This window comes from Loxodonta africana, chromosome 19, assembly GCF_030014295.1.
Source record: "Loxodonta africana isolate mLoxAfr1 chromosome 19, mLoxAfr1.hap2, whole genome shotgun sequence".
Taxonomy (NCBI): Eukaryota; Metazoa; Chordata; class Mammalia; order Proboscidea; family Elephantidae; genus Loxodonta; species Loxodonta africana.
Genome location: NC_087360.1, coordinates 62,986,457 through 63,002,684, shown reverse-complemented (window position 1 = coordinate 63,002,684; position 16,228 = coordinate 62,986,457). Strand labels below are relative to the sequence as shown.

Sequence of the window (16,228 nt, the reverse complement as noted above, 5' to 3'; positions counted from 1 at the left end):
AAATCCTAATTATGCTCATTTAAAATAAAGATTTTGAAGCTTAGCAGTTTTAGATTCACTTGTGTCTGGAATATAAGAAGGTTGAGTTAAATGACAAGGACAACCAAAGGCCTGTCTGTTGTGAGTCCAAGAAAGTCGATGTGGGTAATCACAGCAAGTACTGGAACTTCGTGGAGACTTTCTGTTTCTCAGGCTGACAAGGAGAATTTCAGGTAGGCCCCTGGCATTAATGGATTTTAGAAGCTGTTGTGGACTTACTTTTATCCTAGCATTGTAGATTGGGGGTGGAAGGTGAGATCAGCTCTTCCCATTGGGAAGAGTAAATGACAGCTCCTGCACAGAATGAATTGAGGGATATTAAGGGTATCTTGTTAGCCCCTTAAGAAATAGGCACACTCCCTTGAGGAATAAGATACAGGTTACAGCTGCCTTCTTTAGAATGCCAATAAATTTTATGCAACCCAGAACTGAAAAAAAAATTCAAAAAGAAAAACAGTGCATATCAGTCTGAAGAGATGAGGAGACACAATGGCCCTGAACCTAGTGACTCCCCAAACAAAGGATTTAAGCCTCAAAAAGAAAGAATCTGATCAGGCAGGACTATAGGCTCTTTTGAAAGAGCCACCATCAGTCGTCAGGTAGAGAGGGCTCCCTCTGTGCCCAATGAAACTGAGTTCCCTGGACCACAGTGGGGACCAAGGTCATCCCTGACACAAATATTTCATCTATAATCCACACATCAGCCTTTTCTGCTTCACATGTCACTTTTCTTTAGTATAAATTTAGAAAGAGGTGATGTGCTCTGCAAGAACGGTCTACTCAGCAAAAGCCCCTCTGACTCTCAAGTCCCTTCCTTCTGCTCACAGCTACTCCATGGCCGCTCCTCCCTTACAACTGGATGACAGACATCCCTGCACTTCAGCCTTAGTGAACGGGCAGGATGCTGCCTCTGTTCACTGGCCAATGGTTGACCCCTGAACATAAAGTAGCCAAACCTCCACTCTTTCATGTTCCACACCAGCATCATGTGAGACTGTTAACAGGCTTTACTGAGGAGTTGAGCTACTTAAAGTGATTATAATATAGATGGAAAAAATATTTAAAAAAACTGGAACCTTCACAAGATGTCTTCATAGCTCAAGAGGAAAGAATTAACAAAAAACAAAACAAAAATAGCTTTACAAGGTGTCAGTCCCTTCTTTTTCACACTGAGTTTGTATCCTTGGCACACAGATTTGGGGCACCCCCCCCCGCCAAGAAACTGTCTTCTCAGAATGTGAGAATCCCTATTTCCCTTTAGAGAAATCCCATCCTCTATCTACTTCAGGGCTTGATCACACTGAAGGATCCTCCCCTACCCCAACCAAGAGACGTAATAATCCCCAGCGGCCCACTCCCTAAACTTTGAATTACTTGCTCTAGCCCCACATCACCGGGGGACTTCAGCAGAGCAGCACAGGATGGGCTTTGGCATTCTTTTTGTTTGTTTGATTTTTCCCTTTTTTTTTTTTTATTGTGCTTTAGACGAAGGTTTATAGAGTAAATTAGTTCTCATTAAACGATCAATACACATATTGTTTTTGTGACATTGGTTGCCAACCCCATGACCTGTCAACACTCTACCCTTATCGATCTTGGGTTCCCCGTTTCCAACTTTCCTGTCTCCTCCTGCTTTCTTGTCCTTGCGCCTGGGTTGGTGTGCCCATTTAGTCTTGTTTTGTTTTCTGGGCTTGTCTAATCTTTGGCTGAAGGGCGAACCTCAGGAGTAACATCAGTACAGAGTTAAAAGGGTGTCCAGGGGCCATACTCTCAGGGTTTTCCAGTCTCTGTCAGACCAGTAAGTCTGGTCTTTTTTTTGTGAGTTAGAATTTTGTTCTACATTTTTCTCCAGCTCTGTCCAGTACCCTCTATTGTGATCCCTGTCAGAGCAGTCAGTGGTGGTAGCCAGGCACCATCTAGTTGTACTGGACTCAGTCTGGTGGAGGTTGTGGTAGTCGTGGTCTGTTAGTTCTTTGGACTAATCTTTCCCTTGGTTTCCTTCATGGCTTTGGCATTCTAAGTCGCCTCTCTTCTAGATTTCCCTGCTAGTGTCAAGTATGAGATAAGGATTTATTTCAGGTTGTCCAGCAGGTAAATATGGAGACACAGTTGCATATGCTTACGAGTACAGACATGCACACACATACACACACACACACACACACACACACACACCCCTACTTCGGAGTTGCCATCCATATTAGGCAAGAGAAACATGTGCCTAAAAGCAGCATATTTAGCACTGAGTGTAGTTCTTTACATTGTTATACAAAAAAAAAAAAAGTCAGGCTTCTCTTACCCCCAACTTTGTGCAGATCTTGGATCCTAATTACATTTAAAAGAAAAAAAAAGGCTAGATTTTGTTACAGAGCCATCTGTCCGTGACAGAAGCCTTGAAGTTACACTTTACCCAACAGTATTCACTGTAAAGTGGAAGAGGGTTTTATGATCCTCTAACCGGCCACTTTTTTTTTTTTTTTTAACTGGCCACTTTATAGGGGTAGAGAGGTCACTCACTTTTCCAGTCACGTAGCGTAAGACAGCCTTCTTTCAGACACAAACAGGTGCTAGAACAGACTGGGACGTGGACAGGATCCAGGCCAGAAGATGGCGCCCTCCACTAAGACGTTTAAGTCCGTGATTCTCCACTCTCTCCAGAAAAGTATTTGGGAAAAGTACTTGGCTTGCTCCAGGAAATTAGAACTGACACAGCATCCTGGGTGCCCCTCCCCTGCTACAAACTCTTCTAAGAGTTATCATTGTTCAGTGACGGATAATTATTTCTTTAACAGATCCCCTCAACCTTCCCAGATTGTGAACCTGGGACCATATTTCTGCTCTCCATATTGCCGTACCATGCCTGGCACACAGGCTTTCAGAATGCAGAGCCCCCAGAACGGGCTGGATTAGAGTAGAAAGCTACGGGAGAGGGGAAGCCATTGTCCAAAAGTGAAATGCTAGCTTGGAGGCCAGGGTTCTTTCTAGAGGGGAGACTAAAAAGGAACACGTGAAAGGTGTTACAGATTGGATTGTGTCCCCCAAAAAGAAATGTGGAAGTCCTAACCTTTGTACTTAAAAGTATGATCCTGTTTGGAAAGGTGTTCCTTTGTTATGTTAATGAGGTCATAACAAAGTAAGGTGGGTCCTAAACCTAATCACTCAGGAGTGTCTTATAACAAGAGCAGAAGAGATAGGCACAGAGGCACACACAGGGGAAAGACAGCGAGGGCTGGCACACAGTGGAGTGTTGCTCAATCCCTCAGGAGGCCTGTCAGATCCACCAGATAGACTGCATTCCTCAGAGGCAGGATCCTTCTAATCTAGAGCAAGTGGTGAGGGAGGGACTGCACTTGAGGTCCTTAATCCAGCCTCATTCCTGTACTCCGCCCAGCTCAGTTTACTGAAACTTTGTGATTCTGAACCAGTTTCACTCTGAGCCCTGAGTACACTCTTATCATTACACTAAACCTGGCAGCTGGCTCAGGCCTTGGAGCCTTTCTGACTGGGTTTCCTTTCCACCACTGCAGTTCTTTAGTAGACACCCATGCTTCTAGAACACCCGCTGTGAGGCAGCCACGGTACAGCACAGCCGGGGCTTCCTAAATTCTGGCATCAAACACCTTTCCATTCTCATAGACAGTTTCCCCACTGTCTCATAGACAGTGTCCCCTCACATGCTTCCCCTCTCCTCACCTGAGGACTAATATGTTCAATTCCTTGAACTCCTAGGAACAAAGGCATCTGATAACTACAAGGCAGTCACAGGCCCCATTCACTGCACACACGCAGAGCATACATACCAGACACCATGCCTGGAACTTCCCTCCTCTGGAAACCTGTGGCTTTATCTGGCCACATGGCAAGTCCTAAGAGGGAATTGAGTTATAGGGTCTCCATTTTTCTTCCTGCTCCAATCCTCCACGATTCCAAGTGAATCACAGCATTACCTCTTTGCCAGAATGATCCTAGACTAAGAGTTGGAAAACTTTTTCTGTAAAGAGCCAGAGGGTAAATACTTTACATTTTGCAAATGATAAATTCACAGTTATTCACTTCTGCTGTTGTAGCCTGAGGATAGCCAGAGACAGTTATGAAAATAAATGAGTGTGGCTGTGTTCCAATAAAACTTTATTTGTGGACACCAAAATTTGAATTCCATATACTCTTCACCTGTAATCAAATTTTTTTTTTAATTATTTTAAAATGTAAAAACCATTAACTTGAGGGCCATACAAACACAGGAGGTAGGGGTAGCTTGCTGAGCCCTGTTCTAGACCTTCCAGGTTGACAGCAGGATGAGTTCAGATCCTGTTTTAACCACTTTCTAACGATGTGACCTTAGGCAAACTAAAGGTCTTATGCCTTTCTAAGTCTCAATTTCCTGATCTGCATAATGGAGATGTTATCTACCTTGACGGGAATTATCAACAGTACAGGTCAGTGCTTGGTACATAGTAGGAACTCAATGAATGGGCTTTCCTCTTGCAGCCAAGGTTTAGCCTGGAGAGAACACCTGATAGGCAAGGACAAAAGCAGCTTTCTCTCAGCTCTGAGGGCCAGAGCAGTGTCACCAGGATGACTATTTCCAGGGCTCACAATACAGGTTTCCTGTAAAATAATCCAAACCCGAAAGGCTAAAGCGAGGACATCCTCCTTAAGAATAGGTTTTGGCTTTGGGATATGCTGGCCACACAATGCTAAGGGAGCCGTCTTTGAGCCTGAGGCAGTGCCCACTGCCTTCCCAGGATGAGAGGGGACTGCAGAGCCCAAAAGGTGAAACCTGAAGAGCAACCTAGGGGAAGGGATGCTTTTGTTCAGAGACTGGGTTCAAAGATTAGAGGGGGTGTGCTGCAGATCCTGCTGGCCTTTTGGTCCTGGTTAAAGAGCAGTAACCACACCCTTAAAGTGACCTTTTCCACTGGTGGGGAGGGCGCTCACCCTGCAAGTTCTCATTCTGCTCCAGAGATGGCTAAGGTCATCCTTGCAGTTACCACAGCCCTTCTGAGGTAGAGGGTTGTTAACTGGGCTAAGTTCTCCATCAGAAATCAGTATCAGGACTTGTTGTGAAGACCATCTAAATCAACCAAAACCTGTTGCCATCGAGTGGATTCCGATTCATAGTGATCATATATTACAGTAGAACCGCCCCATAGGGTTTCCAAGGAGCACCTGGTGGATTCGAACTGCCGACCTTTTGGTTAGCTGCCGTAGCTCTTAACCACTATGCCACCGGAGTTTCCAAAGACCATCTAAAGGCATGGAGAAATGTTCAAAACAATATGTACTGTGTGACCCCCATCTGTTTTAAAGTGTATTTATCCATATGAGGGAACAAAACTGGAACATCAAAATGACATTGGTTACCTCTTGGTTAGTAGGGAAATGTCTTTTTCTTTTCCAAGAATAAACATGTGTAACGTTATAGAAAACTACAGATTGGATAAGCAGACAGGGGAGTGGAGGGAGGGGCAGACGCAGTGGCTATGGCTCACCCAGAGATGGAACGTGGGGGACCTGTAAAGCAGCCAAGACGACAAGGGAAGAACCTAAGGCCACTGGCAGAGACAGGCAGATGGCTACCAAGTCCCCTGACTTTAGAGCTTGACTTCCTTCAGCTCAGAAACTTGGATTTGGGAAAACTTCCCTTTTCATTGCTGTTCATAAGCCTTGAATAGTTCATTTATTTTCGGTACTGTTTTTTAAAAAATTTCCGTTATTAGCACCTGGGGTAAGGGGACTCCGAAGTAAAGGAAGGGGTTGTATCCCTGCTTGGGTTGCAGTTTTAAAGATAGAACTGCCTGCTTCTCAGGGCTGGGCTTGGTGGCAGTAGTAGGAACCACGTGGGGTTCAGTGGTAGAATTCTAACCTTTCATGGGGGAGACCCGCTTTCCATTCCCGGCCGATGCACCTCCTGGACAGCCACCACCCGTCTGCCAGTGGAGGTCTGTGTGTTGCTATGATGCTGAACAGGTTTCAGTGGAGCTTCCAGACTAAGAGTAGCAAGAAAGGCCTCGTGATCTACTTCTGAAAATGAGCCAATGAAAACGCTATGGATCACAACGGTCCAATCCACAACCCATCATAGGGATGGCGCAGGACCGGACAGGGTTTTGTTCTGTTGTACACCGAGTCGTCAGGAGTCGGGGGCTGACTTGATGGCAACCACTACCACCACCAATAGGAAACAAATTGAGAGAATTCCAAAGTAAGGGAAATGAATCTTGAAGGAAAAAGTTGGGGTCACTTGTGTAACTTCTTCCTTGGAGGACTTTTTTAAAAAAACCTGGAAAACTGTGTGTTTTATTAAGAGAATTTATTTTCATATCACTACACGGTGGCCCCACCGTTGACATCAACCAGTCCCTCCACCAAAACCAGGGATGCCTTTAGGGAAGGTCTACCCGCTCCTCCCCAGGAGCTTCCCAGGCACTGCCTGCCTCCGGTCCCTCTACAGTGTGACTTTTTCCCTAAGAAAGAAAAAGTATATCCCCCTTTCAAGAGGTCTGGGGCCCCTGAGCGTAAGGCCTATGCCTGTGGGGCAGGTACACCCCTCCCCGATCAGGGAAGGCTCGGAGTTTGGGATTATTGAGCTCAGGGGACTCCTTGTACAGCCCTCTACTTAGCAATGATAAACTAAGTTGACTGGACTGGAGACCTGGTTCCGGTAGTAGTTATGAAAGTAGTTCCAGGGTAGTTCTGAAACCAACTGGAATTTAACTTGTGCCCCGAAAGTAAAGATTCCATTCTTTGGGCAATTGGTGGTGAGGAAAGAAGTCAAAGGACCCTTGCTCATGTGCTCACCCAAAGGCACCCGCTGCTAAAGAAAAGGCGGCTGCCTCGAGTACTGGTGTGGAGCCCTGGTGGCGCAGCGCTTAAGTGTTCGGCTGCTAACCAAAAGGTCATCAATTCGAATCCACTGGCCACTTCTTGAAAACCCCATGGGGCAGTTCTACACTGTCCCATAGGGTCACTCTGAGTGGGAACGGCTCAACGGCAACGAGTTTTTGGTTTCAGCACTGGTGGCAAAAATTGAAATGACGTTCATCCGGTGAATGCCATGGTCCCTCCAGGCCAGGATGACGGGTGTGTCACAGGTAAGGGATCAGAGAGGTCCTGTCCTCTGGGGGAGAAAGGGGTTGGGGACCCCAGAGTTCCCAAGTGGCATTTCAGGGGTTGGAGAAGGAATTTTTACCGCACGGATACTTAACTACAGACACAAGTTTTTGAAAGGTAGTACCATTTTATTTAGTGTTCTAGGACATTTTAGGTTACTTCTCAAAAACGAAACGCAAGAAATTCAAAGCTCCCAAAGTAACAAAGCTGGAAATTAATAATTTTGGAATCCAAAAATGCTGAGTGATCCTTCAGTTGGGGGAAAGGACCACTTTAGCACCTCACGTAGCCGATACCAAGAAACCACAGAGTTGAGGTTGGTGTGAATACTAGGAGGTTAGGTTCTCCACCTAAGGCAATTGACAGATCATTAATTAGTAGTTCTAAAAAAGAAGAAAAGGTAGGTTGGGAGAAGGGGTCCAGGGAGGGGAGGTCTGGCATATTTAAACATTAAATTGCCTCTAACTTTCAATACATAAGTGGCTAACAGTCACAGACCTTGCTCCCTCTCTGTCCTTTTAAGCTCCTACTGTTAACAGTGCTGGGCCCCACACACATGTACCCCATTCACGCAGCACACACATCTCCACTCAGTGTCACTGCTGTTCAGCATGAAGAACAGACTGACTTTCTTTCCCCTCCACTCTGCTACCCTGATGAGGTGAACACACTGGGACAGAGGGAGGCAGGACACCTGTCAAAGTCCCAGGAATGAGATGATATACAACAACTGGCCAAAGCACTGGCATTTTTTCAGGAAGCTGGCCTCCAGTTCAAGTTCACTGAGTGGTGTTTGGTATTTAATCTGATGCTTCCTGAAAGTGCTGACTGATCTTTCTGGAAGTAGCTGGCAAGGCACTCCTGGTGCTACAGAGCACAAGCCTCTTCCCAGAGCATCGGTTAGGTTGGCAATTAAAGCTGCTTGAGGCAAGTCCTAGCTCTCCTTGTCTTACTGGACTTGTACCCGTACACACACCCCAGTCATCGGCCCTCCAGCGCACCACTCCCCACCCTCTGCTAGTGGCTCAGAGCAGGCAACAGCTGTTTCTAGATAAACTCTTCCCCAAAGTCAGGTCTTCAAGGACAGTTATTAACTGAATGACCTCCAGGCTATCTACATAACGAGGTGCAAGAATGCTATAGACTGCATTTTTGTCCTGCCGTGGTAGGAGCCAGAGACCCTTGAAGTAAAGTGTCCTTCATTCTCCAGAGTTCCCAAGTGGCATTTCAGAGCACAGAAATTCACCCCTCCACTCAAAGGCATCCTTCTCAAACACCCAGTGACATGCCCAAGGTCCTAACGGCAGATACCTCCAGACCAGCCTCCTCTCGTGAACAGTGCAGGTCTCGGAGCCGGCTCTCCCGAGGAAGAGAGTCTGCTCAGAGTACACTTGGGCTATCACAGTAAGAATACATTTCTATCAAGTAAAAAAACATAATACAGAACAAATACATACATTTTCAGAGTTCAAGTGAATATACAATTTTCTTTATAGGCATGTAAAAAGATTTCATAGCACTACAAAACACAAGTCATCTGAGAAGTTTACAATGGTCCCCCAGCACTGTAGGAGAGTGTTAAATAACATAGCTGTAGATAATTAAAGGCTGTTCAGATAAATCAAGTTACAGTATTATCCTTCAGATTAAAGTGCTCCAACGTGACCCACACTGTTGCCAAAAGTGAGCATGAAAAGAGATCCAGCTGCCCCTCACCTCTGCTCTTAGCCACAGCATCACAACATACATAGAAGACAGTCCCAGTTAATTAACCCACAATCATCTCACCCCTGCCCACCCCGATGGCCTGTCTCCTCCGGGCAGATGTCAAGATTTGGTGAGATTCTATCACTCCCGGGAGAAGAAACGACCAATATGGAAACGTCCTGATTTCAATACTAGGTTACTAACAATCAGGTTAGCTGAAAAATCTGAACTGGTGCTATTAAGAAGACAGGTGTCCTTAAAAAAAAAAAAAAAAAAAAATGTGTATTAATTAGAAAAAAAAAATACAGCAATCCAAAGTAAGTATCATTCTGCTCTTCACAATTGTGTAACGAGAATGTCTGTGAGTCGCTTCATGACGGGAAGATGAAAAAGCAGCACAGGATAAAGGCTGAGGCTTGCTGCTTTTCTACTAGCTTTTACACTGTATGAACTAGATTAAGCCCCTCACTACAACTTCCTGTGTCCCAGAAGTAGCCTGGGTTTCTGTTCCAACAGGGCCAAAACAGCCACAAGGACCCAGTTCAAGCCCTTCAGGGTCCAACCCCGTGACTCCCCGTGGCCTGCACAACCAAGGGGCATCTTCATCTAGGAGGATTTGGTGGGTCCTGTCCTCCTCCAGGAACTGCTGCTAAGGAAACCACCAGGGAGCCAAACAACAAAGACACAGGGGGAAACGGCCAAAGGAATCCTACTGACGTCATTCCATACCTGAGGGAACCATTTACATAAGTGCCTGGGTGAGCCAACCCCTTATCAAGGCACTTAACAGGCCATTCTAGCCAGCAGGAACCCTGCTATCACCAGAGGGGGACTTTGATCAACTTCCCCAACTGAGGGAAAAGTGAGTCTCTAACTCCCTAGTCTACGTGTGGTATCCGCAGTAGAAGGGGCCATGGACCCACACAGAGCCTATTTTCAAGGCTGGAGAGTAGTGAAAGCTGATTAGAAAAGGCAGCTTGTTCAAAGTCTAAAAGCCACACTCGGAGGTTTTCCCTCAACTCCTCTGTTCTGGTCAAAAAAAAACAAACAAAATAACCCAACAAGAGCCAAGTATGAGAAGCCCGTAGGTTTACATGGTGACAAAATTTAGCATCTGCAGCCAGAAAATCACACTTGAGCTACTCACAAGCCAAGAAAGTATGTGTCACAGCACCAACATGATCCTTCTCATTTCATCCTAAGTTTTAATGGCTGGAGGATATGTATTTTAAAACCTCAAGCTCACAGAAAGAAAACCCCGGAGTTAGAATACACCAATATCTCCTGTGCCATCTGAATCTCCGGCCCAGGATCAGATCTTATGACCATGTGTCTGGTGGGCATAAAATATTTACAGCATAGTTAAAGGCACAGTGGCATTTAAAGATAAAACCCTGGGAACGTACAGTAAAAGATTCATTGTAATAATTAACCTGGCTTCAACTGGTAGAATTGACCCTTGCCAGATAACACGTAAGGAAGACGGTGATTTGGAGCCTGTTTGCTAGTTATCAGGCATACCAAGTCCTTGACATTGACGGCAGGTGGAAACAAACTCACAAAAACCTTTCAGTGTTTTCTTCTGGAGATTCACATCTTCCCTGCCTTTTTGCTGACCTCAGCTGGAATGCGGAGGATGTTGGGGGTTTCTTCCATGACTCTGACTAGCAGATTGTCAATGTAGTCTTCCAGCTCTCGAACCTGAAACTCCTTCTTGCTGATTGTTTCCTTCTGTTTGAGGACCAACTGGATCAGCTCGTCGTGGGTTAGCTGTGCATAAGCAAAAGCTGGGTCTGAGGGGTTGTATTTCTGTGCAGAGGAGAGAAAGGAAGAAAAAAAAAGGTTACTAAGTCAACATAGAAATCAAGTGTCTAAAAGAAATACAAAAAAGGCAAATTAGTGATCTGGGTCTCCTGGGTTTCTGCGTTTTCAATTTAGGTTGAAAACAGGTTGTTGACTGATGAAGTTTAAAGACTAGACCAGGGGTGGCAAACTTTTCTCTTAAGAGCCACAGTGTAAATCTTTCAGGCTTTGCTGGCCACATATGATCTTTGTTGCAAATTCTTCCTTGTTTTTTGCTTTTTATCTTAGCAGTCACTGTGGAGTCGACTCCAACTCCCGGTGACCCCATGTGTGTCAGTGTAAAACTGTGCTCGCTAAGGTTTTCAAAGGCTGATTTTTCAGAAGTAGATTGCCAGGCCTTTCTTCCGAGGAGCTTCTGGATGGAATCAAACTACCAGCCTTTCGGTCAGCAGCCAAGTGCAGTAACTGTTTGCACCACCAAAGGATTCCTTTAAAAATCGTAGTTAGCTCGCAGGCTGCAGACCCCTGGACTAGACTCTGGGTCTAGGGTTTAAGAAGTATAATCACTGGAGCACTCAATCCTCCAAATGAGTGTCCATGCCTCCCTGGACACTAAGAGCTCGCACAGGCCAGCATCAGTGCAGAGCTGAACGACGAGCCCCAAGCCCGACGGGGCCCAACAAAAAACAGGAAGACAGCAGGCGAGAGCTTTCCTTCCAACACAACAGGTCGTGTCTAGCCCAGGCCCTCTTTCTCCTACTGCCTAAGCGACACTCAGAGGATTCAGCGATTAGATGGATGCAGGGGCCACGCAAAGCACTCACCTGCAGTCATTTCACACTCAGGAAAACTCTGCAGAGTCAAGGCCAAATGCCACCATATTGCAGTCATTGCCCTCAGACATCTAGGGTGCACCCTCTAGGTACACAGAGGCCTGTACTAAAGCTGGATGTAATGTTCCCACTCCTGATGAATGAGCAGGCACCCTCAAGAGTTACTGTACTTTACTAGCATTTATATTCTGGGACGACTGGAGTCTAACTGCAATCTGACAAGACCCGAACCATGAGGAAACACAAAATAAGGATTAAATAAAAAGTAACATGTTGTGCCAAGTCTCTAGGACCCACTAACCCACCCACTGCCATCGAGTCTATTCCAACTCATAGTGACCCTGTAGGGCAGAGTAGAATTGTCCCAGGTGGAGGGGGGGGGGCAGACTAATTTTCCACCCTGTCTAGAGCAAGGGAGAATGAAGAAAACTAAATATACAAGGGACAAATTAGTCCAAAGGACTAACGGACCACAACTACCACAGCCTCCACGAGACAGTCCAGCACAACTAGATGGTGTCCGGCTACCACCGACTGCTCTGACAGGGATCACAATAGATGGTCCCGGACAGAACTAGAGAAAAATATAGAACAAAATTCTAACTCACAAAAAAGACCATACTTAATGATCTGACAGAGACTGGAAAAACCCCGAGTGTATGGCCCCTGGACACCCTTTTAACTCAGTACTAAAATCACGGCTGAAGTTCACCCTTCAGCCAAAGATCAGACAGGCCCATAAAGCAAACAATAATACATGTAGCTTAACCACGTATGTAAGACCAAATGGGCATACCAGCCCAGGGGCAAGGACGAGAAGGCAGGAGGGAATGAGAAAGCTGGATAAATGGAAATGGGGAACCCAAGGTCGAGAAGGGGAGAGTATTGACACATCGTGGGGTTGGCAGCCAATGTCACAAAATAATATATGTACTAATTGTTTAATAAGAAACTAATTTGCTCTGTAACCCATCTAAAGCACATACACACACACAGAAAAACCCAACTCACTTTTTCTGGCTTAGGAGTTTACAAGTTTAAAAAAACAAAGTCCTGGAACAACCTCAAAATACTTTTGCCTGTAGAACTCTGAGGCCTGCCTTGAGGGTATGACAGTTTCACAGGCCAGCAGGGAGGGTAGGAGGCTGCCTTCTACAAGAAGCAGCCAAGTTAAGAAGAGCGTCGACGATCACTTTTCAGTGGCAACATGGCAGGACCCCTACCCAGTCTAGTGATGCAAGCTGCCTACATGTAGCCAGAATCCAGGAGAGAAATCCCACCTCTATTATCTTGGCCAAGAAGCAAAGCATGATGACTGCAATACAGGCTTAGACACTCACACACAGACATTTTCATATATAGAGTTTTAACCTAACACAAGACAAAACCCGTTGCCATTGAGTCGATTCCAATCTATAGTGACCCTACAGAACAGAGGAGAACTACCCCATGGGGTTTCCAAGGAGCAGCTGGTGGATTCGAACTGCTGTCCTTTTGGTTAGCAGGTGCATCACAAGACAAGCTGCACACAAATAGTAAGTGGTAATTTTCTGAAAAACAGCTTCTCCCTTAAACTTTTTTTTTTTTTTTTGTAGGCTTACTGAAAGCATACATTCAGAGACAACATCTGGGCCTCAATCACTCTGTTTGTGACTTCAAAAGCAGTACTAAACCAAAAAAGCAGCATGTTTACATTTCATATGAAGGAAAACAGTCTTTGTATGCAATAGCTAAGAATATACCCTCAAGGTTTTTTAGGTTGTATCTCTGTCATGTAAGGATTTTGAAAAATGAGATACTCTGCAAGGGAGCTTGGGAGATAAAAAGATGAAGAGGCTGACGATGGAGGGTTAAGACCAGGCAGGCGCTCCTGGAGGGCAGGGGCCAGGGTTAGCAATTTGCCGACTCCAGGTCCACACAGCATCCAACATATACGGGGCAATGCCAGGAATACAGGCTCACCGGCTTAGAGTCCACAGGGGTGCAGTGTGCTTCAGGAGCCTGGACAGGCAAGAGATCACTATTACACAGGTGATCGGGACAAATGTCAACTATGAAGTGACATCTGAACTAGACCTTGAAGGCTGAATTAAAATTGGTTTTCCCCAAAAATAACAGCTTTTTTTTTTTTTTAAATAAAAGGAATATTACTCAACATAGAAAAATCCCAACCACAGAAGCGTGAAAAAATCATTACCTATAATTCTGACACATAAACATTTAGGTCTCTTTCTTATTTTTCCTAGGTTTGTTCATGTTTTACAACTTTAGCATGGTACAAAAAATATTTTCATAGCTTTTTTTTTGGTTTACTTATTATTTCGTGAGCATTTTCCCATCGTTAAATTTTAGCAAAAATTGCTTTTCTAACGGCTACTTAAAATTCCATTATATTTTAAGCAATCCTCTACTGCTGGATATTTAGGCTGCTTTCAATTAAAATGCAGGAATCTGTATCTCTGGCGGTATCGCATCTACACAGCTGTCTAGGGTAAGTACCTACGGAAAGGTATGCATGCCTAAGGTACTTCGTACAAACTGCCAAACGGCTACTGAGTTTGGATTCTGAAATCCAAAGGGGGAGAGGAGGATGTACGTGTACATGTGTAGGTATATAAAAGATTTTTAAATCATAGGAAAATCCCATTCATGTGATGATTTTTAAAAATTATATGACAACCCACCACCACCCGCTGCTGTCGAGTCGATTCCGACTCATAGCAACCCTATAGGGCAGAGTAGAGCTGCCCCAGAGTTTCCAAGGAGCACCTGGTGGACTCAGGCTGCTGACCTTTTGGTTAGCAGCCATAGCACTTAACCATTATGACAATCCACCACTACAGAAAAGTGACCAACTGTGGAGGAAAGGACGAGGCAGGGAAAAAATACCTGTTAAAGCAAAAAACAAAAAAAAACGATGGTGCCTGTTATCATGTATTTCCTGCCAGAAGTTTTACACCGGATTTTGTTTTTACATCGTTCTAATGAGGTACATTCAAATACGTGTCCAACACTTTCCATATAATATGACAGATGGTTTTTGGATCTAGTTGGCTTCGTTATTTTAAAACAGAAGTGCTAAAGACACCGGAGCAAATAATATACTCCTAGTTATAAATCATCTATACAGGGTGGAGGTCCTAAAACAATAACCAAGGGGAGAAAAAAAAGCCATTGTAGTAATGACCCCGCTAGCTTTTCATAACTTTAGCTGTGCAACTTCGTTCCCTAACCTCCCTCTTACTTTGCAACCTCCTCAAGAATGGTTTTTGGGTTTTGTTTTTTGAAAATAAATATTGCCTTATTTATGCCTTATTACAAAGTGTCTATATGGCAAGCCAATAACAGAGTCTCCAGAAACCCTTCCATATTTACTCAGAGTATTTACTAGGTATGTATGGTCCAGGACCAAAAGCCGGGTTGCAGACGGGCAGAGGGGCAGAAGCAGGGCTTGGAAATCATGAGCAAATCAAGCTGCAGTTGCCTTTGCTTCAAGGCAAGTTACTCTCCCAATCGAAACAGCCCTGGTGGTGCAGCGGTTAAGTGCTCCGCTGCTAACCAAAAGGTCAATGGTTCAAGCCCATCAACCACTTCATGCGAGAAAGATGTGGCAATCTGCCTTGAGATTACAGCCTTGGAAACCCTATAAGGCTGTTCTACTCTGCCCTATAGGGTCACACAACAATAACAATGAAGAGGACTCTCCAAATCAGCACCAGGAGATAAACCCCTGATTAAATGCACTTTGAAGGGTAAATAAAATGGGAGCCAAGGGCCTAACTTCCCAAAAGCTAGGTGTTTGTCTCTCTTTGCAGCCCAGTTACATTCCACACTAAAAGGAAGGGTATACGGGAGGCTGCTGAATGATCCATCTTCATTATCATCGCTTATGCTGGCTGTGCTGATGTCTTTATACTGTTCTTTTGCTCAGTTTCCCGGTAAATAGCATTAGCTCCAGGAAGACAAGTGCTGCCCTTTCTGCCTGCAACACAGACGCTAGCCAAGCTGCACTGGTCAATTTAGGGGACATTCGATGGGCTGGGCCTAGCACACAGCAGGTACACAGTTCTGGTTAGGGCCCCTAGCTTTGAGAATGACGGTGACCATCTGCTTGTCCGCAAGTGCTACAAGGGAAGAAAGGGCAAGAGGGTCAGAAGATGCTAACTCGTTTTCAGCAATAATTAATTACTGCTGAATATAAACAAACTAAAAAAAACCCAAACCTGCTGCAATCGAGTCAAAACCAACTCACAGTGACCCTATAGGACGGAGTAGAACTGCCCCAGAGGGTTTCGAAGAAGTGGCTGGTGGATTTGAACTGCCGACCTTTTAGTTAGCAGCCAAGCTCTTAACCACTGTGCCATATAAAATATAAATAATTATTGCTAAATAAAAATAAAGTTTATTTGTACAGACTGCAGTCCCCAGTAGTCAATTAGGAAGTTCCTCTCCACATATTTAAAATACAACACGTCCTTACAAACTTACGGCCATCAGGTCCTTAGTAAATCATCCCCTCCTAGTCCACGTGACACCGAGTCAGAGAAGACCAGGAGTTTGCGACAAGGCAGCATTCTAAATCATTCCAGTTTTATCACCAAAAAGGGCGGGATGAAGACACCCTAAAGCAGAGATCATCGAGGATGTAATCTGGGAGGCTAGTCTTGTTTTTATGGAGAGCGGTTGTTTTTTAATGTTAGTTCATGTTTTTGAAAGAGAGGAAGCCCTCTAAT

General features: G+C 44.9%; 1 protein-coding gene across 2 annotated transcripts in view; it reads right to left on the bottom strand.

Moving 5' to 3' along the window:
- Positions 1-8,619: 8,619 nt before the first annotated feature.
- The window catches only part of RAB11FIP1 (RAB11 family interacting protein 1), a 33,943-nt gene continuing 26,334 nt past the window's right edge, over positions 8,620-16,228 (bottom strand). For both annotated transcript variants that reach the window (XM_023551114.2, XM_023551115.2), the window contains one exon: positions 8,620-10,668. In XM_023551114.2, the coding sequence (XP_023406882.2) occupies positions 10,450-10,668 (219 nt within the window). In that variant the 3' untranslated portion in view covers positions 8,620-10,449. The remainder of the gene's footprint in view (positions 10,669-16,228) is intronic.